This window comes from Mytilus edulis, unplaced genomic scaffold (assembly GCF_963676685.1).
Source record: "Mytilus edulis unplaced genomic scaffold, xbMytEdul2.2 SCAFFOLD_1225, whole genome shotgun sequence".
Lineage (NCBI taxonomy): Eukaryota > Metazoa > Mollusca > Bivalvia > Mytilida > Mytilidae > Mytilus > Mytilus edulis.
This window is the reverse complement of record NW_027269046.1, coordinates 1-26,777: the sequence shown is the minus strand read 5'-3', so window position 1 is coordinate 26,777 and position 26,777 is coordinate 1. Positions and strand designations below refer to the sequence as shown.

Below are 26,777 nucleotides of genomic sequence, written 5' to 3'. Positions count from 1 at the left end.
TGTATACGGCAATGACTGGAACACTACTTTGCCCCTGACATGAATTATCATTGATATGGTCATATTTATGAATTAACTTTTTACAATTTTTTGAAATACTAAGGCTTTTCTACCTCCGGTGTATTTGATAAAACATTTAATATTTTTGGTCCTCAATGCTCTTCAACTTCGTACTTTATGTGGCCTTTTTAATATTTGGGATTCGAGTGTCACTGACGATTCTTTTGTAGACAAAATGCGCGTCTGGCGTAAATGCAAAATTTAATTCTGGTTTTATGATGAGTTTATTTTTAACCACTGGGTCGATGCAACTGCTGGTGGAGTTTTAATACCCCGAGGGTATCGCCAGCCCAGTTGAAAGCACTACTGTGCTGACATGAATTATCATTGATATGGTCATATTTATAAATAACTTTACAGAACTTGAATTTTTGAAATTCGAAGGCTTTCTAGACTACGTCATCTATTACATTAGCTGTTTTTGGCGAAACGTTTAGGAATTTTGGTCCTCAGTGCTCTCCAACTTCGTACTTTATTTGGCTTTTTTAACTTTTGGGATTGGAGCGTCACTGATGAGTCTTTTGTAGACGGAACGCGCGACTGGCGTAAATGCAAAATTTAATCCTGGTATCTATAATGAGTTTATTTACAAAGTTTCCGTCTATCAGATGTCAATTGTCCTTGCTCTCATTTTCATGGTTCAGTGACCACTGAAAAAAAAAGTTGTAATGTTATTTTTTTCTTATGGGTATAACTTTATCTGGTATATGCATACCTTGCAATGTCTTCATACTCACAAAACGGTTTTTCTTTGACCTTGACACAATATTAAAATAAGGATACGTTTTGGAGTTCCCGTCAAAATATCAGATACTAGAAGCAATCGGTCGTCTATATTTTGGGGTATGATGTGATGTATGATGTACATTTTCCAACTGGCAGGTGTCACCTGACCTTGACCACGTCATGATTCAATGGTCAGTTTAGGTTTTTAGTTGGTGTTTTTTTCGAATACTGTATGCATTAGGTCAACTATATTTAGCGTATGGAAATATTTTATGATGTATATGTCAGTCGCGCAGGTTTTATTTGACCTTGACCTCTGTTAAATCTTGGGATTGATCTGTTTTTATACGCCCGTCATGCCGGTATAACGTTGTCCATTCGTCGTCGACATGTCGGACATTAAAAACCGCTTTAACCTGTCCTGAATTTAATTTTTTGTTGAATTGTTAACTTCTATTGACGTGACTGAGTTTCCTTTCGTTTATTTTTTTTTTAGATTTTAAGTTTCCGATTTTTGAGCTTTATTCACTAAAAGGGGAATTTTTCAGACAATAACTCTCAAACATTCACCAATTTACAAGAAACTTTGGTGAATTGTTTATATATTGACATAAACTCCCTTACAATTTTTATAAATTTTAGGTTTTACGTTTCCGAGTTTTTGGGTTTTATATATATATATATATATATAAAAGGTGGGATTCCCAGTTTTCAGACAATTACTCAAAATTACTTTCCCCAATTTGCAAGAAACATTGATGAATTGTTTATATCTATTGACAAGAGATCTCTTTCAATTTTTATAAATTTCAGATATTCGTTTCCGAGTTTTGTGGTTTTTTTTTTCATTAAAAAAAAGGGGTGATTTTCCAGTTTTCTGGCAATTACTTACACTCACAAACACTTTTACCAATTTGCAAGAATCTATAGTGAATTGTTGATATCTATTGACATTCATGAGCTCCCTTTTGATTTTTTTTTTTAATTCAAAATTTTACGTTTCTGAGTTAAATGTGGAGTAATTTATTTCAAAAGTCGGGAATTTTGCAATTTTCGGGCCAATAACAAAAAAAAAATGTTTTTTTAATAGCAGTTTCCGTTAAATTTTGATAACTGATTTATATCTATGAAATATTAAGATAACATCCCTGTAGTTTTTTTAATACTTTTCTGATATGACATTGAGAAGTTGTTTAACTTTATTGTTTGAAAATTCACGCGACGTGCGTATAATGCGCTCATGGTGAAGCTGTTTATTTGCTATAAGCAAGCCTTTAACGTGTGTAAGATCAACTACATTTGTTATTCGTAATGATTGTAAGGTGTTTATGTCTGTATTATCTGACCTCGACCTTAATTCATGGTCCCCCCAAGGGTGACTTGGGAATAGAAATATGGTCACTTGGTCTTCTCCCGACCCGGCAGTAAAACGCTTGCCGAAGTGGGGCGTCCCGTTTAGCTGTGCGGGATGTACTCTGATTATCCTGTGGCAATCCTAATTTCCCCGACATCATCCCAAATGGCCCTCTATTATGACAAGACCTACCTATTGTTTTTTATTGTGAACTTATTCTCGTCCTGAATATGCATGAAATATTTGCCACTGGACGTTAAGCAATCAACAATCAATTAATTAATTCATGGTTCTTTGACAAAAGTTGAGTTTTCATGGTTAAGTTTGTTTCTTAAATACCAGAATGTATATATAAGCCAGGCGCGGATCCAGCCATTTTTAAAAGGGGGGTTCCCAACCCAGAATAAAAGAGAGGGGGGGGGTCCAACTGTATGCTTCCATTTCTTAGCATTGATCGGCCAAAAAAAGAGGATTCCAACCCCCGGACCCCCCTCCCTGGATCCGCCACTGTAAGTCAACAATATTCAATGTATAGACTGATTGTACGGTGCACAATTTTGTTTCCAAAAATCAAGGTAACGATAATTATTTGAGACCTCCAATGAATCACGATAAGGATATTTTGACGAATCACGGTAAAAAATTGATTTTAATCAATTTGACGCTAACGGTAGCCGAAAATGACCGTTTGACGACTGACTGACTGACTACCCGAACAAGTGGGTATTAATCCATCATCATCAAGAGCACTTATTCCTGTAAAGAAGTGCAGACCATATTTACTTCTATCTTTCTAGTTATTTTCAGGTTAAAATGCAATAATAACCACAACAGTTAAGACAATTCCAAACATTAAAAAGGAATTGAAAGCTGAAGAATTTTATATGCATATATACCACTTTTGATATAAAAAAAAAATAAAAAAAAAGGGGGGGGGTGTCAATAATCCTGCACGTCTCAGGTGTTCTCGACTCCATAATATCTTATTTGAAAAAAGATAAATCGTCAGTGTTCCTACCTAAGGTTGGTGATTGCCTGGACACTCCGGCTTCAATCCCAAATAAAAATCAACTGCAACAAAATATAGGACAGCTGAAAGTGTCGTTAAACTTCAATCAATCAGTCAATTTAGACTTTCTTTTAATGTGACACATCTCACATCTCAGACTTCAACATGAATGTAACATTCTGTTGATTTTGTTGTGGTCGATTTTTTCTTTTAAGTAATTTTACATTGTATTAACTTATTATAATACTCTCCTATGCTATAATTTATCGGAAACTGTCTCAGGTTTTTAGCTGTCAATTTATCACCTGATACCAAAGGGAGATAACTAATGCACCACAACCCACTTTCGAACGATAACAGATGAAAACCACAAACAAATATCATTCAAAATGTTTCATAGAGTGTGAATGTAACGAATATCAATCCCAATCCAAGAATGAACAATGAATGGTAAATCTTCGATGAACAAGCTAGATCTCTATGAAATTAGGGATATGTTGACAAAGGACACCAAAAATAAAACATCAAACATGTCAAAGTCTTGTTATCAACATCATCTGATCAATGTCATTAATGAAAACACAACTTTCATATAGTGTTTAACTTTATAACAAAAGTTAAAAACCTGAGCTACCACTATATATACAATATATTTATACAATACAATATATTTTTTTATTTTCCAAATTAAAGGGCCCATTAAGAGCATAACATTAATTACAACATGACATAAACATTACAGAGTGATTAAAGAAACATAAAATAATAATTGAAATTCAAATGCATGAAGAAAGGATCAGTGGTCAAGGGGAGATAATTTTGATATATTTTAGAGTATCTAACTAATTTTCTGATTTTCTTAGTTGCAGGCCTTTATCCAGGTATGCACATAAAATAATTGAAATCTGCTATCTTCATTAATCTATAAGTTTTACATGAATAGTTTTTATGTACATCATGTTAATAGTTATGATTTTTTTTGGGGGGGGAGGGGGGTGTTCTCACTCTTTAAAGAAATACACGTCACATAATGTGCATATGATAAGTGTGACTTATCAGTCGAAAGGATTTTGCGTGGCAATTAATAAACTCCTCACACTCATAGATACCAAGATTTTTTATAAAATTTAACGTCAGACATGCGTTTTGTCTTTATACCTTTATACCTTTATCTTTGGGTTGTTACATAAGCCAGAGGCTTCTACTGACCCCTCATATTGGATTGTCGTATATATGATTTCTCATCTCATAATATATTTATATATAATATATTACACTTATCAAAAAATACTTATGTAGGTGTGCGCAGCTGAAACACTAACACGAACATGAATTTATATGGGTTCCAATTTTCACCATTTAATGCAGACTTAAAATTGTTCCAGAGTCTTTGCCGTCACTGTTAAATCTGACAGTTATTCCACTGATCCACTACTCTAATTGAAAAAGTATTTAGTCCTATGTGTGGTCTTACACTGTTTTTTAAAAAGTTTTAATGAGTGACCTCTAGTATTATTAGATGGTGCTAAAGTAAATAGGCTCATCCAGTCGATGTCATCTATACCATGCAAAGCTTTGTAGACTTGTATCATATCATTCCTATCCCTACGATATTCCAAGGTTGGCAAACCCAATGAACGTAGCCTGTCTTCATAATTAAGATGACAAATATTTTTTACCAGTTTTGTGGCCCTTCTTTGTACAGATTTCCAGTTTGCGGATGTCTTTTTTAACATTTGTTTAAGATACGGTGACCAGACACATGTCGCATATTCTAGCAGCGGATGTACTATTGATTTATAAATAGTAAGAAACATATCTTGATCCATGTAATCAAAAGAATGATGAATAAGAGACAACACTCTCTGCGCTTTGTTATAAATATCACTTATATGTTTTTCAAATTTCAAATTAGACTTGAAAGTTACTCCCAGATCCTTTTCTTCATTCACTGTTGATAATGCAATAAAATTTCCGGATTCATCCAACATGTATAACGATATTGCAGGTCATTGTCAGGATTAATATGTAATACTTTACATTTAGCCAGCATTAAATTTTAATTTCCACATCTGACCATTCACATAATCTGTCCAAATTTTCCTGTAACTTACATAGCTCATAATCTGACGAGACTTTAGAATAAACTTTACAATCATCAGCAAAAACTTTCACTATACCCTCTACGACCATCAGGAAGATCATTTATAAATGTTAAGAAAAGAACTGGTCCTAAAACACTACCCTGAGGTACACCGCTCACCACGTCTGACCATTTTGATGTTGTGTTATTTATACGAACACATTGCTTACACCCAGATAGAAAACTCTTTATCCAATTCAAAATGCAGCCCTTTATACCAAGTTTTTTCAAGTTTCAAAAATAAACGCTGATGTGGCACAGTATCAAACGCCTTGGAAAAATCAAGGAAAATCGAGTCCAGTGGAAAACCACTATCAATTAATTCTGACCACTCATCTAGAACCTCTAGGAGTTGAGTAACACATGATCTACCGGGACGGAAACCATATTGACCACTAGTAAAAAGATTGTTCGTGAGAATAAACTTCATAATATTGTCCTCTAATAATGGATTCACATATCTTACATACCACTGATGTTAAGCTTACAGGTCTATAATTACCCGGTGTCATATGGTATTTTGAACCCCATGGTAAATTGACCCCAGGGTCCAAAATACCGCTATGGTAAATTGACCCCCCCCCCCTTGTATGGAAAATTGAACCCCCCTGGGTTTTTTTCATCCTAGTTGATTATTAGAACATTATACATTATTCTAAAGCTTATCATAGATTAAAAACTCATTCATACAAGAAAGAGAGGCACATTTTCCATGCTTGATTAAAAGAAATATCTTTTGCTTGGCATAAGTGCTCTGAAGTCTTTACCAACAAAATGTCATTCAAAATACTTATTGACACATTATACAATGTAACTAGACCATATGAAGCTTGACTGCTTTAATGATTTGTAATTATAACATATGTATATATATAAGGGTAATTTTGATTTTTCATGGTGAAAAAAGGGGGAGGGGGTCAAAATACCATGGCAAAGTAAAAATTTTCAAAATATCTTTTCCAGCAAGTTTAATACATACAAACTACTTATATGTGTATTTTTACTACATAAAAAGTTAGAATTGCCAGAATTTCTGAATTTAAAGGCCTAGAGTAGGTGGTTCAATATACGCCAGGGGGTCAAAATACAATGGCAAAGTAAAATTTTCAAAATATCTTTTCTCGCAAGTTTAATACATACAAAACTACTTATTGGTGTATTTTACTACATAAAAGAGTTAGAATTACCAGAATTTCTTAAATTAAAGGCCTAGAGTAGGGGTTTAAATATACCGCAGGGGGGGTCAAAATACCATGGCAAAGTAAAATTTTCAAAATATCTTTTCTTGCAAGTTTGATACATACAAACTACTTATTGGTGTATTTTTTACTACATAAAAGAGTTAGAATTGCCAGAATTTCTGAAATTAAAGGCCTAGAGTAGGGGGTTCAATATACCACAGGGGGATCAAAATATCATGGCAAAGTAAAATTTTCAAAATAGCCCCTGTGAGATGATAATGAATAATTCATGAATATGCATGAACATTTCATGAACTGTTCATGAACAGATTTCATGAACAGTTCATCATATCTTCATGAACATTTGATGAGCAATTCATGAACTGAAAATCGACAGTAATGTTCATGAACTTTAATGTTCATGAAACAATTCATGAACAAGAAAGGTTCATGAGCATTTAAATGTTCATGAACAACAATGATCATGAACCCTTTCTTGTTCATGAATTGTTCATGAACTTTGTTCATAAATTGTTCATGAACATTGAAAGTTCATGACACTTAAATGTTCATGAACCTTTCTTGTTCATGAATTGTTCCAGTAGATTTCCACTGGAATTATCACTGGTAAAATCCACAAACTGATTAACTAATATAAAAATTATGTGTGATATATAAACTTCTCTTCCTTTCTGTAATTCAAAACTTGCTGTCTCTGTATTTCCAACAATAATTGCTGAATAAAGGTATTAAAATGGAGTCTGCATAAAATCTGTTTCATATCATTGCTGGCAGCTCATATTTAATCCCCTAAAAGTACAAAAATATCCACAAAGAATCAATTGTTCAAGAGGTAATGATTGTATGAAGCAATACATTCAATAGAAACAGCATTATGCATCTTAAATTGCATTGGAAGTTTAAGTTAAACTCAAATTTAGTACCCCCCCCCCCTCTTTATCCTTGAAGATGAAAACTGGCGACTTAAATTATTATTAACGTTTCACCAATTTAATTTACGATGAATATTATTCACACAATTTAATTTCTACATATCAGATTATCATATATACCCATGTACCATTTACATGTCAGATTACGATATGGTCTGTTATGAATGTGACAACAATATATCAATTTATCATTCTTCATTATAGTATTTATTGTCTGCCTAAACTTTCTGATGTTTTTGCTCAGATTAAAATCCTAAATGTTTTATATTGCCTCAACAAATTGTATTTCATAATCATTATATGTTAAATCAAATACTTATCTGAAAACATCTGCGTTTGGATTCTCCATTTTTGTTATCCAGCGTAATCATATGACGTCATATTTGCAAGTGCGTTTAAGTCAAGGTGTCAATCTCGTCCCATATAATATCGGCCCGAAGTTGATTCGTCCTGTTATGGTATTTCAGTGAACTTCTCAAAATCGGTCGACCGTTGGACTACGGAAACAGCCGATTTGCGGGGTTTGCCGGTTTGTAGAAATTTAAAATCACAAGAGTTACTTCCCCTTAATATGGGTGTTTGAAAATGTTTTGAAAATGTAATTTCACTTTCATTAAAATATACATTTTTCCTTTTAAAATTTTAGTTTTGTATATAATATCTATCTTAAAATACAGCTACAACTTCTATTCATCTTATTTTATTTTTTATTTTGCAGGAATAAAAAAATAAAAACACCATACATTTATGATATTTCACGAATAATTATGTAAAATGTTCTACTCTGAATGGTCGAAACGGTACCTATGATACTCATTTATACGTGTGATGTAAGTTATAAATGTTTACACCTAGTGATTCATCAAAACTTCATGAACATTCATAAATACTTTTAATGAACATTTCATGAATTTTTATGAGCAGCTAGTGATTCATCAAAACTTCATGAACATTCATAAATACTTTTTAATGAACATTTCATGAATTTTTATGAGCAGCTAGTGATTCATCAAAACTTCATGAACATTCATAAAATACTTTTAATGAACAGTTCATGAATTAGATTCATGAACCTTCATTTATGAATTATTTATGAATTTTCATGTACCATTCATGAACATTCACGAACCATTCATGATAGTTCATGAAGTCATGAATTTCTTCTCGCCAGGGATCTTTTCCAGCAAGTTTAATGCATGTACATGTATACAACTTCTTATTGGTGTATTTTTACTACATAAAAGAGTTAGAAATGCCAGAATTTCTGAAATTAAAGGCCTAGAGTAGGGGTTTCCAATATACCGCAGGGGGTAAAAATATCTTTTCCAGCATGTTTAATACATACAAACTACTTATTGGTGTATTTTTACTACATAAAAAATTGTCAGAATTTCTGAAATTAAAATTTAAACTTTGCCATGGTATTTTGACCCACTGCGGTATATTGAACCCCCTACTATAGACCTTAAATTCCAAAAATTCTAGCTATCCTAACTCTTTAACATATAGTTATAATACTCCAATTAGGAGTTTGTATGAATTTAACATGCTGGAAAAGATATTTTGAAAATTTTAAATAGCCATGGTATTTTGACCCCCCTGCAGTATATTGAACCCTACTCTAGATCTAGACCTTTAATTAAAAAAAAAAATTTAGTTTTTTCAAGTCTTTACATTGTAATAATACTCCAATAAGTAGTTTGTATGTTCTAAACATGCTGGAAAAGATATTTTGAAAATTTTACTTAGCCATGGTATTTTGCCCCCTGTGGTATATTGAACCCCCTACTATATAAACCTTAAATTCAAAAATTTTAGCTATCCAACTCCTCAATATAGTTACTATCCTTCAAGAAGTAGTTTGTATGTATTAAACATGCTGGAAAAGATATTTTGAAAATTATACTTAGCCATAGTATTATGACCCCCCCTGCGGTATATTGATCCCCCTTCTATAGACCTTAAATTCAAAAATTTTAGCTATTCTAACTCCTTAACATAGTAAACTATACTCCAAGAAGTAGTTTGTATGTATTAAACATGCTGGAAAAGATATTTTGAAAATTTTACTTAGCCATGGTATTATGACCCCCCTGCAGTATATTGAACCCCTGCTATAGACCTTAAATTTCAAAAATTTTAGCTATCCAACTCCTTAATATAGTAACTATACTTCAAGAAGTAGTTTGTATGTATCAAACATGCTGGAAAAGATATTTTGAAAATTTTACTTAGCCATGGTATTTTGACCCCCTGCGGTATATTGAACCCCCTACTATAGAACTTAAATTCAAAAATTTTAGCTATCCTAACTCCTTAACATAGTAACTATACTCCAAGAAGTAGTTTGTATATATTAAACATGCTGGAAAAGATATTTTGAAAATTTTACTTACCCATGGTATTTTGACCCCCTGCGGTATATTGAACCCCCTATTATAGACCTTGAATTTCAAAAATTCAAATTTTTCTAACTCTTAACATTGTAATAATACTCCAATAAGTAGTTTGTATGTATTAAACATGCTGGATAAGATATTTTGAAAATTATACTTAGCCATAGTATTTTGACCCCCCTGCGGTATATATTTCACCCCCTTCTATAGACCTTGAATTTCAAAAATTCTAGCTATTTTAACTCCTTAACATAGTAATAATACTCCAATAAATAGTTTGTATGTCTTAAACGTGCTGGAAAAGATTCTTTGAAAATTTTACTTAGCCATGGTATTTTGACCCCCCTGCGGTATATTGAACCCCCTACTATAGACCTTAAATTCAAAAAATTTTAGCTATCCAACTCCTTAATATAGTTACTATACTCCAAGAAGTAGTTTGTATTTATTAAACATGCTGGAAAAGATATTTTGAAAATTTTACTTAGCCATGGTATTTTGACCCCCCTGCGGTATATTGAACCCCCTACTATATAAACCTTAAATTCAAAAATTTTAGCTAACCTAACTCCTTAAAATAGTAACTATACTCCAATAAATAGTTTGTATGTATTAAACATGCTGGAAAAGATATTTTGAAAATTTTACTTAGCCATGGTATTATGACCCCCCTGCGGTATATTGATCCCCCTTCTATAGACCTTAAATTCAAAAATTTTAGCTATTCTAACTCCTTAACATAGTAACTATACTCCAAGAAGTAGTTTGTATGTATTAAACATGCTGGAAAAGATATTTTGAAAATTTTACTTAGCCATGGTATTATGACCCCCCTGCAGTATATTGAACCCCCTGCTATAGACCTTAAATTCAAAAATTTTAGCTATCCAACTCCTTAATATAGTAACTATACTTCAAGAAGTAGTTTGTATGTATCAAACATGCTGGAAAAGATATTTTGAAAATTTTACTTAGCCATGGTATTTTGACCCCCTGCGGTATATTGAACCCCCTACTATAGAACTTAAATTCAAAAATTTTAGCTATCCTAACTCCTTAACATAGTAACTATACTCCAAGAAGTAGTTTGTATATATTAAACATGCTGGAAAAGATATTTTGAAAATTTTACTTACCCATGGTATTTTGACCCCCTGCGGTATATTGAACCCCCTATTATAGACCTTGAATTTCAAAAATTCAAATTTTTCTAACTCTTAACATTGTAATAATACTCCAATAAGTAGTTTGTATGTATTAAACATGCTGGATAAGATATTTTGAAAATTATACTTAGCCATAGTATTTTGACCCCCCTGCGGTATATATTTCACCCCCTTCTATAGACCTTGAATTTCAAAAATTCTAGCTATTTTAACTCCTTAACATAGTAATAATACTCCAATAAATAGTTTGTATGTCTTAAACGTGCTGGAAAAGATTCTTTGAAAATTTTACTTAGCCATGGTATTTTGACCCCCCTGCGGTATATTGAACCCCCTACTATAGACCTTAAATTCAAAAAATTTTAGCTATCCAACTCCTTAATATAGTTACTATACTCCAAGAAGTAGTTTGTATTTATTAAACATGCTGGAAAAGATATTTTGAAAATTTTACTTAGCCATGGTATTTTGACCCCCCTGCGGTATATTGAACCCCCTACTATATAAACCTTAAATTCAAAAATTTTAGCTAACCTAACTCCTTAAAATAGTAACTATACTCCAATAAATAGTTTGTATGTATTAAACATGCTGGAAAAGATATTTTGAAAATTTTACTTAGCCATGGTATTATGACCCCCCTGCGGTATATTGATCCCCCTTCTATAGACCTTAAATTCAAAAATTTTAGCTATTCTAACTCCTTAACATAGTAACTATACTCCAAGAAGTAGTTTGTATGTATTAAACATGCTGGAAAAGATATTTTGAAAATTTTACTTAGCCATGGTATTATGACCCCCCTGCAGTATATTGAACCCCCTGCTATAGACCTTAAATTCAAAAATTTTAGCTATCCAACTCCTTAATATAGTAACTATACTTCAAGAAGTAGTTTGTATGTATCAAACATGCTGGAAAAGATATTTTGAAAATTTTACTTAGCCATGGTATTTTGACCCCCTGCGGTATATTGAACCCCCTACTATAGACCTTAAATTCAAAAATTTTAGCTATCCTAACTGCTTAACATAGTAACTATACTCCAAGAAGTAGTTTGTATATATTAAACATGCTGGAAAAGATATTTTGAAAATTTTACTTACCCATGGTATTTTGACCCCCTGCGGTATATTGAACCCCCTATTATAGACCTTGAATTTCAAAAATTCAAATTTTTCTAACTCTTAACATTGTAATAATACTCCAATAAGTAGTTTGTATGTATTAAACATGCTGGATAAGATATTTTGAAAATTTTACTCAGCCATGGTATTTTGACCCCCCCTGTGGTATTTATATTGAACCCCCTACTATAGGCATTGAATTTCAAAAATTCAAATTTTTCTAACTCTTAACATTGTAACAATACTCCAATAAGTAGTTTGTATGTATTAAACATGCTGGAAAAGATATTTTGAAAATTTTACTTAGCCATGGTATTTTGACCCCACTGCACGGTATATTGAACCCCTTACTATATAGACCTTAAATTCAAAAATTTTAGCTATCCAACTCCTTAATATAGTCACTATACTCCAAGAAGTAGTTTGTATGCATTAAACATGCTGGAAAAGATATTTTGAAAATTATACTTAGCCATGGTATTTTGACCCCCCTGCGGTATATTGCACCCCCTTCTATAGACCTTGAATTTCAAAAACTCTAGCTATTCTAACTCCTAAAACACAGTTATAATACTCCAATAAATAGTTTGTATGTCTTAAACATGCTGGAAAAGATATTTTGAAAATTTTACTTAGCCATGGTATTTTGACCCCCCTGCGGTATATTGAACCCCCTACTATATAAACCTTAAATTCAAAAATTTTAGCTAACCTAACTCCTTAAAATAGTAACTATACTCCAATAAATAGTTTGTATGTATTAAACATGCTGGAAAAGATATTTTGAAAATTTTACTTAGCCATGGTATTATGACCCCCCTGCGGTATATTGATCCCCCTTCTATAGACCTTAAATTCAAAAATTTTAGCTATTCTAACTCCTTAACATAGTAACTATACTCCAAGAAGTAGTTTGTATGTATTAAACATGCTGGAAAAGATATTTTGAAAATTTTACTTAGCCATGGTATTATGACCCCCCTGCAGTATATTGAACCCCCTGCTATAGACCTTAAATTCAAAAATTTTAGCTATCCAACTCCTTAATATAGTAACTATACTTCAAGAAGTAGTTTGTATGTATCAAACATGCTGGAAAAGATATTTTGAAAATTTTACTTAGCCATGGTATTTTGACCCCCTGCGGTATATTGAACCCCCTACTATAGACCTTAAATTCAAAAATTTTAGCTATCCTAACTGCTTAACATAGTAACTATACTCCAAGAAGTAGTTTGTATATATTAAACATGCTGGAAAAGATATTTTGAAAATTTTACTTACCCATGGTATTTTGACCCCCTGCGGTATATTGAACCCCCTATTATAGACCTTGAATTTCAAAAATTCAAATTTTTCTAACTCTTAACATTGTAATAATACTCCAATAAGTAGTTTGTATGTATTAAACATGCTGGATAAGATATTTTGAAAATTTTACTCAGCCATGGTATTTTGACCCCCCCTGTGGTATTTATATTGAACCCCCTACTATAGGCATTGAATTTCAAAAATTCAAATTTTTCTAACTCTTAACATTGTAACAATACTCCAATAAGTAGTTTGTATGTATTAAACATGCTGGAAAAGATATTTTGAAAATTTTACTTAGCCATGGTATTTTGACCCCACTGCACGGTATATTGAACCCCTTACTATATAGACCTTAAATTCAAAAATTTTAGCTATCCAACTCCTTAATATAGTCACTATACTCCAAGAAGTAGTTTGTATGCATTAAACATGCTGGAAAAGATATTTTGAAAATTATACTTAGCCATGGTATTTTGACCCCCCTGCGGTATATTGCACCCCCTTCTATAGACCTTGAATTTCAAAAACTCTAGCTATTCTAACTCCTAAACACAGTTATAATACTCCAATAAATAGTTTGTATGTCTTAAACATGCTGGAAAAGATATTTTGAAAATTTTACTTAGCCATGGTATTTTGACCCCCCTGCAGTATATTGAACACCCTACTATAGACCTTAAATTCAAGAATTTTAGCTATCCTAACTTCTTAACATAGTAACTATACTCCAATAAGTAGTTTGTATGTATTAAACATGCTGGAAAAGATATTTTGAAAATTTTACTTAGCCATGGTATTTTGACCCCCCTGCAGTATATATAGACCTTAAATTCAAGAATTTTAGCTATCCTAACTTCTTAACATAGTAACTATACTCCAATAAGTAGTTTGTATGTATTAAACATGCTGGAAAAGATATTTTGAAAATTTTACTTAGCCATGGTATTTTGACCCCCCTGCGGTATATCGAACCCCCTACTTTATAGACCTTAAATTCAAAAATTTTAGCTATCCAACTCCTTAATATAGTTACTTTACTCCAAGAAGTAGTTTGTATGTATTAAACATGCTGGAAAAGAAATTTTGAAAATTTTACTTAGCCAAGGTATTTTGACCCCCCTGCGGTATATTGAACCCCCTACTATAGACCTTAAATTTCAAAAATTCTAGCTGTCCTAAGTCTTTAACATAGTAACTATACTCCAATTAGGAGTTTGTATGTATTACACATGCTGGAAAAGATGTTTTGAAAATTTTGCATAGCCATTGTATTTTGACCCCCCTGTGGTATATTGAACCCCCTACTTAAAATCTCAAATTTAAAAATTTGTAGTTAATAAATTGTAAAAAAGATTATCTGCAATACTATTTATTAAAAACAGGGGGTTCAATAGGGGGGGGGGGGGGGGGGGGGGGGGGGGTTCAAAATACCATATGTGAAAAATGACCCCAGGTTCACTTTTAAGGGGGTTCAAAATACCATATGACACCGGTTTCAGTTTTTTCTCTTTCTTAAATATCGGTGATACTATAGCATTTTTCCAATCGTCTGGAACTTTACCCTCTTTGATAGACTTATTAAAAATTAGAAACAATGGATAACAAATTGCGTGTCTAACTTCAAATAAAACTTTTGGATGAAGACCATCAGGTCCTGCAGATTTATCTGTCTTTAAATTAAATTTAGTTTCTTTAATACATCTTCCTGGCAAATTTCAATATCATTTAAAAAATTGTTCGACACTGAATTAGTATCATAATCTTTCAAGTCCTCTGTTTGAGTAAAGACACTAGTAAAAAACTGATTTAAAACTTCAACTTTGTCAGCAGTACTGGATGCTAAAGTACCATCTGGTTTCTCAAGCGTGCCTATTCCTGATCTAGTCTTGAGTTTACTGTTAACATAATTCCAAAACGTCTTAACATTAGTCTTTGATTCTAAGGCCATTTTTTGTTCAAAACTAAGTTTAGCATTTTTAACAGCATTTGTACATTCATTGCGATCCTTCACAGATTTAACATATAACAGACTATTATTTGAACTTGGAATTATTTTTAATTATGGAATTTGCTTGATTTCTTGTTATTGAAATTTTTAATAAATTCCATGTTTATTCTGTACTGAAATGTTCTGTGCTGCGCACAACACTTTCTATTACAAAGAAAATAGTATATTTTCAATAAAATGTACTGTGCCGCGCACAACACTATCTAACCAAAATACATTGTATGGAAAGTGTTATTAACCGCTCAAAAGATTATAAAGGCAACAGTAGTATACCGCTGTTCAAAACTCATAAATCCATGGACAAAAAACAAAATCGGGGTAACAAACTAAAACCGAGGGAAACGCATTAAATATAAGAGGAGAACAACGACATAACACCGAAACGTAACACACACAGAAACGGACCAAGCATCAGACAAAACACCATGAGAATAACAAATATAACATGAAAACCAAATACATGAATTTGGGTTAGACAAGTACTGTGCCACGTCTTATCTCAATTTCTCAAAAATAAGAGAAAACACAAACGATTCAACGTTAAAATGCAACACACACAGAAACAAACAATAATATAACAATGGCCATCTTCCTGACTTGGTACAGGACACTTTTAAAGGGGAATAAAAGTGGTGGGTTGAACCTGGTTTTGTGGCATGCCAAACCTCTCACTTTAATGGCAAAGTTAAATATAACATTGAAATGACAACATAATATTACAGGACTACAATACAAATTAATAGGAGAACATATTAGACAAAGAAAAACATGATTAATAGATAACAAAAAGCATCAGGTTTAAAATTCAATACGCCAAAAACGCGCCTTGTCCACACAAGACTTACAAGTGACGCCCAGATATAAAAGATCAAAAGTGAAAAAAGTACAAAGTTGTACAACACTGAAGATCAAAAGTTGAAAAGGTTTCGCCAAATACGACATTGTTTTTATGCCCGGGATAAGAACATTCTTATTATATAGAACAATTCATGCTATTGCAAACAGTAAATTTTATCAAATGAATATGAAAGAGATATACATAAAGAAACTAAGTATTAACTAATTACAGAAAACTAAACCCGAATACATAACGCCCAGATATAAAGGATCGAAAGTGAAAAAGGTACAAAGTTGTACAGCACTGAAGATAAAAAGTTGAAAAGGTTTTGCCAAATACGGCATTGTTTTTATGCCCGGGATAAGAACATCCTTATTATATAGAACAATTCATGCTATTGCAAACAGTAAATTTTAACAAATGAATATGAAAGAGATATACATAATGAAACTGAAGTATTAACTAATTACAGAAAACTAAACCCGAATACATAATGCTATTAAAGTTTAAAGTTTAAAGTTTAATACCAAATAAACATGGAATTTATTAAAAATTTTAAACACAAGAAATTATGCAAATTCCATAATTAAAAATAATTTCAATAATTTTAATAAGTTCAAATAATAGCCTGTTATATGACAAATTACTTCTTGAATATTTATATTTTTTCCATGATTTACGTTTCTTGACAATTGCAGACTTAGTAGCTCTATCCATCCACAAAGGTGGCCTTATAAAATTACGGTCAGTATTTTTCTTCGGAATAAATCTATCAATGTTTTCGGACATAATAGAAGAGAAACATTTCCACATTTCATTAATGCTTTTATTATTTAGCAGAACATCCCAGTCAATGACGTTTAGGGTCTCATTAAAAGGGCTCATAGTTACCTCTAAAATATGAAAAAACGATCGCCAGAAGTATTTTCATTATTCAAATAGCAACAAAAATCTAAATTTATCAAGCAATGGTCACTCTTCCCCAACTGGCAAATCCATTTGTATAGAGTCTTTGGCTATCATGTTTTCTTCATTCGTAAAAACCAGGTCAAGTAAATTGGCATTTTGACCAGTACGAAAACGTGTCGGTGTACATATATGTTGAAAAAGGAAATTGTTTTGCATACACTCATAAAATTTAAAAGGATCTGTGTTAATACTACTTGATACTTCATTATCAACCCACTTGATTTCAGGGTAGTTAAAGTCTCCCATAATTAAATAATGGCTGTACTTTAAGTTACGAGCATGACATATTAAATCATTCAATTTCTTATTATTACATGGAACAGACGACGGACTCCTATAAATACAGCACAGTAACAGTTTATCAGTTCCTTCTAATTTAACTTCACACCACACTGATTCATTAAAACCAGATTCAGATAAAATGTCAACTTTAAAAGCGGTCAAAGACTTGTGAATATAAATAACTACACCTCTATCCCCCCCACTTTGTCCGGTAAATACTTTTCGTAATCAGCTAGATTTAGCATGGATGCTATAGATTTATCCATAGAGTTCTTAGGATATATTTCGCATAAACCTATTATATGTGGCTTTTCAATCGATAAATGTGCCTCAAACTCTGAACGCTTATTTGACAGGGTGTCAACATTAGAAAACAGAACTCTCAACGACTTCATATTAACCTAAAAGACACATCAGTGAAACTCATATAAAAAAAGTTTGAAAGCCCAAATAAGTACGAAGTAAAAGTGCATTGAGTAACCCAAATTCTTTAATGCTTTGCCAAACACAGCTGTTTATAAAAAGATTCTTAATTAAGTAATGCTCAAATAAAAAAGTTAAAAAGTCCAAATAAGGATCATGATAGTCAGAGACCCTAAATTCCCTTAAGTTTTGCCCAAGAACAGCTTAGGTAATTTATTCCTGTGGTAGAAAAGCTTGATTTATGACTATGACCAAATCCATGACAAATCACCTCACACGTAATAACCCCACTTTCTTAATAATTGCCTCACTCTTGTATTTACCAACTCGTCCCACTTATGAAAAAGGGTAAAATCCCATTGAAATAGGTTGGATAACTTTGCCCACTTATTAAAATATTTTAAAAAGGTTTGATTATACACAGACAAAATTGGAAAAAAAGATGTGCAACTAAATCAGCTTTTAAATGTTCATAATAAAAATTCATAATTTCTTTATCATTTTTACAGGTGATGAACAACATGTAAGTGAAAGACAGAATCTTCTAACAAGGCTTCTTGATGCTGTTAAACAGGTAAATAAGACAGTCAAAAACTCCTTATCAAAAGACCTTTGTAATTTAAATGTACGGTAATGACACAAGATTCTGAACAAACTATGTTTAAATAGCTATCAAAAGATTAAATCCAAAAGACTACATATGTCAATGTATGTACATGAATGAAACAAATTGAAAGCGATAAACAACACTGATAAATATGAACAGTAAGCACTTAAAATTAGAATTCAAGCTAGAACAATATATTCTCCTAACAAAACATGAATGATATCATGTACTTTATAAGGGTAACTAAGTTTTTCATGCAGAACACATGCCTCACTAATCACAATATTAGTCATTGAAGCCTGTAATGAATCAGAATTGACTTTAGTCAAAATATTAGAAAGATGTGAAGGAAATTAAGAAAAATGGATTTTTTTTTACTTGGTTGGATCTAAGTAAGCAATACAATGTTATGACTTGAAGACTAATTTGACTGTTTGTGATTTGCTTGTCTTGTCTGGATCAGAAAAAACGGGTTACTGTGGATTCATGATAACTCATGGGATACCATTTTTCATGGATTTGAATCCACTAAACAGATATTATGTTATAGATAGGTCAGTTGCCACAAAATTCTATTTAATAATTTGGAATCTAATCAAGCTCATGTTCTACTCTTTACTCAGTGCCAGGTACGTTTTGGTGGTAGAACAGAATTAGCTGCCGATGCTGATAGTAGAGTTTCCTGTCTCTGTGCTGCATGGGAAGCTGTTTTACAACATGGGTTAAAGCAAACTAGCAAAGCTTTTCAGGCTCTCAAGTAAGGATGGTGTTTTACCATATTTATTAATATTTATAATTTTGAAAATCTGGTAGTTATTTGTAAAATTTTCTATATAAACAGGTTATTTAAAAAATATATACTGGATTATGATATTTTGTGTATTTTATTTTTCAAAACCAATAAACCATTTTAAATCAATTTATTTTGTCAGAGATACTCAAGTTACTAAAAATATCTATATGTATATGCTTATATATGTACATATTATATATATTTGGTCTGGCCTGTATGAGGCTGTTTTACTGACAATTGAAAATATATACGTTTGCTTTGTATTCTTGGAAGAATGTATATTATTGAATTTTGAATTTCAGTGTTTTTATTTAATTTACAGGCAGGTTACAGAAATAACAGCCTAAACAAAGTATCAGATGTCATTGCTGACATAACAAGTAAAGAAATAGAACCAGGTATGGTCATTTTATACCTATGAAAATACATTAATTTAGTTTATATCTGCACAATTCATCATTTAAACATTTAAGCATCATTCTAACAACCAAAAGATCATAAAACACTTCATGAAAAACTGAAGGTTTCTTGGACTTTCATTTTCCTATATTTGCCATCTGATAAGAAACTATTTTAATGGGAAAAAGTTTTTCTTAATACTGCATTTTCATGCTTGCTAGGTTTACATAAGGTTAAAGTTGTCTACTGTAAATTATTCTTGAACTTTTATTTATATATATTTGTTGTCTTTTACAGAGTACTGGCTCTATGTGAAAGAGCATCTAACTAAACATGAACAGGACAGATTTTTTACATTGAAGCATATAAACACAGATGCTGGACGTGGGAGGGCGTGGCTTAGAGCCTCACTGAATGAACATTCACTTGAACGTTATATGCATATGTTATTAGAACGTGATGAACTACTTAGGTATTTATACTTTCCCCATCTCCATTCTCAATTTTATTTGATAACACATTTTTTTCCACATCAACAAATTTTGTTTATAATATTTGAATTAGACAAAGCTGACATTTGAAAAATAGGGTTTCCACAAAATTTACTGCCTTTTTACTGTGCTTCATCATAGTATTTAAATGAAGAATGGTAAGAATATCAGTTTTAAACAACAATTTAAACTTAACTTTGGCCTGCTGACATTTTTTTATGAGAAGAAAAAATCCTCTTCCACAGCATTATCATTCCACAGAAAAAAATTAATTCTAGGATGTTATAATGTAGTAAATAAAAAACCAGATTTATTACCGATAGTCATTTTAGGGCCCTTTATAACTTGCTGTTTCGTTGTGAGTCAAGGCTCTGTGTTGAAGAAGATACTTTGATCTATAATGGTTTACTTTTACAAATTGTGACTTGGATAGAGAGTTGTCTCATTGGCACTCATACCACATCTTGTTATATCTATTATGTTTGATTAGGATTTGCCTGTTAATTATAGAGGGCCCTCATGGGGTTTTTGATTATGTGATTACTTGGCCGTTTTTTTAATGATTATTTGATTATTAAGCCAAATATTTCATGATTATTTGATTACCAAGGACTGTATTTTTAGTTTATGATTATTTGATTACTAAAGATAGGCAAATATTTAATGATTATGTGATTATATTGGCAAAAAAATGGTGATTATGTGATTACTAGGACCCCCCCATGAGGGGCCCTAATTATAAACTTTAACCTTTGACTATCCTCGACCGTACTAGAATTTAACCTTATTGAAAAGTGAAAAGCATGTAATATGTATAAATAAGAAAAAGGTTTTTTTTCTTTTTGCAGTAATCATTATGAAACCTGGGCATTTTTACGAGATCAAGAAAGAAACAGTATGTTACCTAACATGGCTGCTGGTGAGTGGGAATAAGGCTGTGTACATGCCTTCTTTTATATAACATTTAAGTATCGTACATGACATCTTATATTACAGGGCACATTCATGCCACACTGTAAGTTAATTCTGAGGACTTGTAGTGATGAGGATCTAAAGGAAAAACAAGAATATGCGAAATCCGTTCATGACACAAAATCAACAAAAATAACAAAAAAAAACTAAAAAACACAAGAAGCAAAGAAACAGCACTGAAACAGCACTTTCATTGCTGTTCTTCATCTCAAAGTTAGTATATAATTTTTATTTTGAAAATGCTCCTTTCTAAACAAAAAGAAAGTTTTATATAATAGCCATAATTCTACTGGTTGCCATAGCTCAGATTGTCTTCAATATATAAAAGTAAGAAGATGTTGTATGATTTCCAATGAGACAACTCTTCAGAAGAGACAAATGGCACATACTACATACTCTATATAATAGACTTCTGTGTTGCTTTTTAGGGCTTGGATCAATACTATTTGCCATTAATGTGGATAACTCAGACTTAAATACAGTGAGACGTCCAACGACAGCTGTCAATATACCTAATACAGCCAAGCTGGTTGGTCGATTGGAAGAGGAGCCACGCCCAGTTATAGCTGGAGAGGAGAGTCCTCCTGGATCAGGATCTTTTGGTCTGTTTACATTATCAGGTGTATTCAAGTTTGAAAATATGATAAACTAATCTATTCAATTTAGATTAGATAACAATGATTCATGCCCCTTTGAAACATATAAATTGCTGAATTTTTTGTTATTTGTTCTCCAACTTTAGTTTGTCTCAACCAAATGTTGTAAAACTGATACACACTGCTTTACTACAAAACACAGATCAAGTTCAAAATTGGGTGGTGTCACTAAAATCGTTCATGAGTTAAGCCCCTTTGTAAGCCAAAAAATTGCTAATTTTTTTGTTTTCAGTTCTCAACTTTAGTTTGCCTCAACCAAAGATAATAAAACTTATACACAATGCTTACAATCACAAAAGGGTCTGAACTAAATAAATCTTGCATCTGTATGTGGAAGATGACTCATGCATATTTACAAGCCGGGTCATCTGTGACCCATTGACACATTCTCCATTTATTTAGAATTAAGCTGTAAGAAACTGAAGAAATGTTTATAATGACAAACTGTTTCAATTTTATAGATTCAAAGAAGAAAGAAAAGAAGAAAAAGAAGAAAAATACTCACATTGTTAGTTTTGATGATGGGACTTCACAAACTTTATTTCATCATGTGAATTCATCAGATCAGTATTCCGCTCAGCAGACAGAACAGATACCTGATATATCTGTATCTGATACCTCGCCTGTGGAGAATATTCTGAGGAGTGAATATTCCTTACACAGAGAACCAAGTATTGTCTCCAATACATCTCTAGACCAAGCTTCAGTTAGTTCAGCAGATTTTGATGTTAGGTAATTCATAGATAAAATGATATTTTGTCAAAAAAAGTAAGCCTTGTCATATGCTTGTGAAAAATGCTGTCAAAATGGATATGCTTGAATAGATTAAATTAAAAAAAAAAAAATTAATTTAAAAAAAAATCAGATGTTTAAAATTTAAGTGTTCAGTTTTTACGTTACACATTTTTTTTCTCATAAAAATCTCAAAATAAGGATATTTTTAGATATAAAAGGACCTTCTGATGAAAAAATAAAATAAAAAATAATACACCAAAGTGCTATTGCTAATCATGAGACAAGGACTACACAAGGCTATACAACACAATTGCCAACCAAAAAAAAAGAGTTAAAAGTTCAATAACTCTATAATCCCTAATAAAATATGACCATTTAACTATATGAACCAATATAAAACTTTAGGGGAACATATGAGTATAGTTACTGTTCCATAAGCAGTACCCATCATGTTGCTCATGACAAACAAAACTATGTAATTCTTTAAAAGTCTATAAACTGTTTGTGTTATATTAATATTTTATTTATTTCAGTGAGAGTACAATGAGACCAGTAGATTTTTCTGGTGATCCAATAGATTTTGGTATTTCATCATTCAGAGCAGAGTCTAGTAGTATACTAGGATCATCTGGTTAGTACTTTAACTTAAGCACTTGTCAAGTACATGATTAAGGAAGTAAAACTAACTTTTCTTGAAAAATATTTGGGATTTCTTCCTTCAGAGCAGAGTCTAGTACATGTAGTATACTAGAATCAGCTGGTAAGTACTTTAACTTAAGCACTAGTCAAGTACATAATTAAGGAAGTTATACAAAACTTTTCAGGAAAAAACACTTCAAAGTTTTGTCCATATGTTACAAGGTTGACTTTTTTTTAAGGAAGCTGATGCTGCAAATACTTTTTTGCCTTTAAAAACTGATTTGTTTTGACTTTTATTTTAGGTATTAATTTCGATTTTGTTTTGAACAACCTACCAGATCACTAAACCATTTTCTTTCTTCACAACATGAATGACTCAGGTTAAATTTTGCTTTTCTTTTTACCAAATCTTTCCATCAATACATATAAATTCTTATAGAAATGAGTCCGTTAATGTATTTCTTTTAAACATAAAACAACAAGAATATAAGGTGTTTTCTAAGCTGCTCAATAACATAAATGAAATATAAAAAAGAAGATGTGGTATGATTGCCAATGAGACAACTTTCCACAAAAGATCAAAATGACACAGACATTAACAACTATAGGTCACCGTACGGCCTTAAACTTTATTTAATACTTTTTTTTTAAATAAAAGACGAAAAAAGACTCCCTAAAATTCTGTTGGCAATGATCAATGAATAATTAATTGAATTGCTTAAATATTGTCCTATAAATCAGGGACTTTCTATACTAACAGGACTCGTCTCTATTGATTTTAACAGATTACTTAGCCGCCTGTTTAAAGCTACCACCCAACAATAAACTTAGTTTGGGATCTCTGATATACGATGCTAGTAGTTATTTGGGTATTTTACAGTTGATTGTAATTATATTATTAATATTAGTTGTTAATATAAGATCTGATTAATAGCCATTTAGGATGACAAAAAATATCAGATTTTGAAAGAATGACGAATTATTAAATTTAGACGTATCGTTTTAAAGAACATCCCAGTTGTGTAAAATGGTTTCCATATCAAACAAGATGGCGGCTTCTGAAAATTCAACGAACAAATACCTCAAATACTGTTTCAGTTTCCTCAGCAATTCTAATTATACATTGTTGAACAATTTAGTTGTTTCAGTTTCCTCATAGCATCTTATTATATGCCTTTGTATGTTTAGTTTTATCACGGATTCTAATTATAAGTAGTTGAATATTTTAGTTATTTCAGTTTCCTCATGGATTCTAATTATACATCGTTGAACATTTCAGTCGTTTCAGTTTCCTCATAGCATCTTATACGCCTTGGTACTTTTAATGGATTCTAATTTTATATCTTTGTACATTTTCATGCTTCAGTTTCCTCATAGCATCTAATTATACATCATTATACATTTCAGTTTCGTCTTCCGAACATGGTGGTATTGATGTACAGTCAGCTGCCTTTGCTTTAGATATGGTACAGAGGGGAATGGATAATAGGTTAGATTTCAGTCTTGGAACTTTTATCTGAGTCAGATCTTGGTCTGATATGCTACTGTACGATATCTTGCATTTTATAAAATTTAGGAGTTAATGCATAAAATATCAGCATCACTTTATAAATGTCTTTATAATAAAAATTAATTTCTAGAACATATTGAACAGAAATAATTTTCATAAATCTCACATTATTATTCATTGTTAATGATTCAAAGCATTTAATTCATTTTAACTTTTTTTGTTAGAATGCCAATTTTAAGCTCACCTGGACCAAAGGACCAAGTGAGTTTTTCATCTCAGTTTCCGCCAATTGTCCATCATCCTTAACTTTTAGAAAAATCTTCTCTTCTGAACTACTGGGTAAAATTTAATCTGAATTCTTTGAGAAAAAGGGCAACATGATAATTTCGTCTTCAGAATTTAACAATGTTGTTTTATGTTTTCTATAGTTACAGAACAGCAGGAGATGGAGGGAATGATAAAGAAAATATAAGAAAAGACGCCATGTCAACAAGTATGTATGTCTGTTGTTACTGGTATAATCCAGACAATATTTATAGATTATTGATGGTTCTTTGAACCAGAGGGAGTTTCTTATCTACATTGTAGTTAAAGAGCCAAAGTCCAGAGATTAGATGAAGCAAAGAAACATCCTTGAGGTTTAAATACCATCGGACATCTTTTTATTGTTCTTTTCTGAGAAAAGGACAAGGTTCACGAAGGGTTAAGATTAGCCCTAAATTTTTAATGTTTTTCAAATTGGGCCATAGGATTACAAATTTCAAATATAAATACTGATGATAATACTGTTAAGACTGAAATATACTGTTTTGGCACCTTCCTTTAAATTTTTTGAAGCTATGACCCCTTAAATATACATTATTTGTATTTTAGGTCATTTTTGGTCAATTTTGTCATAAAAAATTTAAACTGTTTTTGGCATAATTATTCTTGGCCGCCATTCACGATCCAAAAAGTTTTTATATTGATGAATTCCATATCACATTTGGAATCTTTAAGTTACAAAACATTTTGGATCGTAGGTGGGGGCCAAATTTTTCTTAATGCTTTTAGGTCTGAAAATTGCCCCAAATCATCAAAATTTGACAAAATGTTCAAAATGGGCCTAATTTGGAGTGTATTATGTACTTTTATGAAAGGAATTGATTTATTGAGCATTAGGACTTTTGAAATAGACCCATTTACAGACCAATTTGTGAACTTTTTGGTGTTTTATGATATTTTAGGCCATTTTGGGCCATTTTGGGCCATAAGTGAACCTTGTCCTTTAAATGATGTAAGCTTTGATATGACATCATACAATCTTTTTACTAAGAAAAAAACCAAACATATCACTCAAATACCTTAATGGTATATTATCATGCAGAAGATTAGAGGAAAATTTAAGAATATAGTGATAAACTTATTTTAGAAGTTTCGCTAGTCTGCTTAATGTTTGTCAAATACACATAATTATCTTCAATTAAAAGGAGAATGACAACAATATCTTCTCTCAAAAACATTAACCAATGCCAATTGCCATTTTTCTATCTGAATTGTTTCTTGTCTCTGACTTTCTTTGAATGAACTAAAAGAAAAAAAAAATCATTCTTTATAGTTATCTTTCCCATTTCTTATAGTAGATGATAGTTGAAGAATTAATTCATATAAAAATATGCAAATGAATAAAAAAATGAACAAATAAATAATGAATATTAGTTGTTTTTGTCGAGCCTGCAACTTTTGTTGCAGAAAGCTCGACATAGGGATAGTGATCCGGCGGCGGCGGCGGCGGTGTTAGCTAACTTCTTAAAAGCTTTATATTTTAGAAGGTGGAAGACCTGGATGCTTCATCCTTTGTATATAGATGCCCCATGTTACGAAGTTTCCGTCAGTCACATGTCCAATGTCCTTGACCTCATTTTCATGGTTCAGTGACCACTTGAAAAAAAAGTTCAGATTTTTTGTAATGTTGAATTCTCTCTTATTATAAGTAATAGGATAACTATATTTGATATGTGCGTACCTTGAAAGGTCCTCATGTCTG

At 31.7% G+C, this 26,777-nt stretch overlaps 1 protein-coding gene across 1 annotated transcript; it reads left to right on the top strand.

The window, feature by feature from the left end:
- Positions 1-3,476: 3,476 nt before the first annotated feature.
- On the top strand, positions 3,477-25,244 carry LOC139509411 (sorting nexin-29-like; the record flags this gene model as incomplete). The annotated part of the gene is given in 11 exon segments (XM_071296157.1): positions 3,477-3,599; positions 18,459-18,523; positions 19,180-19,313; positions 19,672-19,747; positions 20,046-20,220; positions 21,088-21,158; positions 21,640-21,813; positions 22,329-22,599; positions 23,136-23,233; positions 24,649-24,730; positions 25,180-25,244. Coding segments are annotated over 7 exon segments (796 nt in total), but the record flags the coding sequence as incomplete, so codon positions are not given.
- Between the last annotated feature and the right edge of the window lie 1,533 nt (positions 25,245-26,777).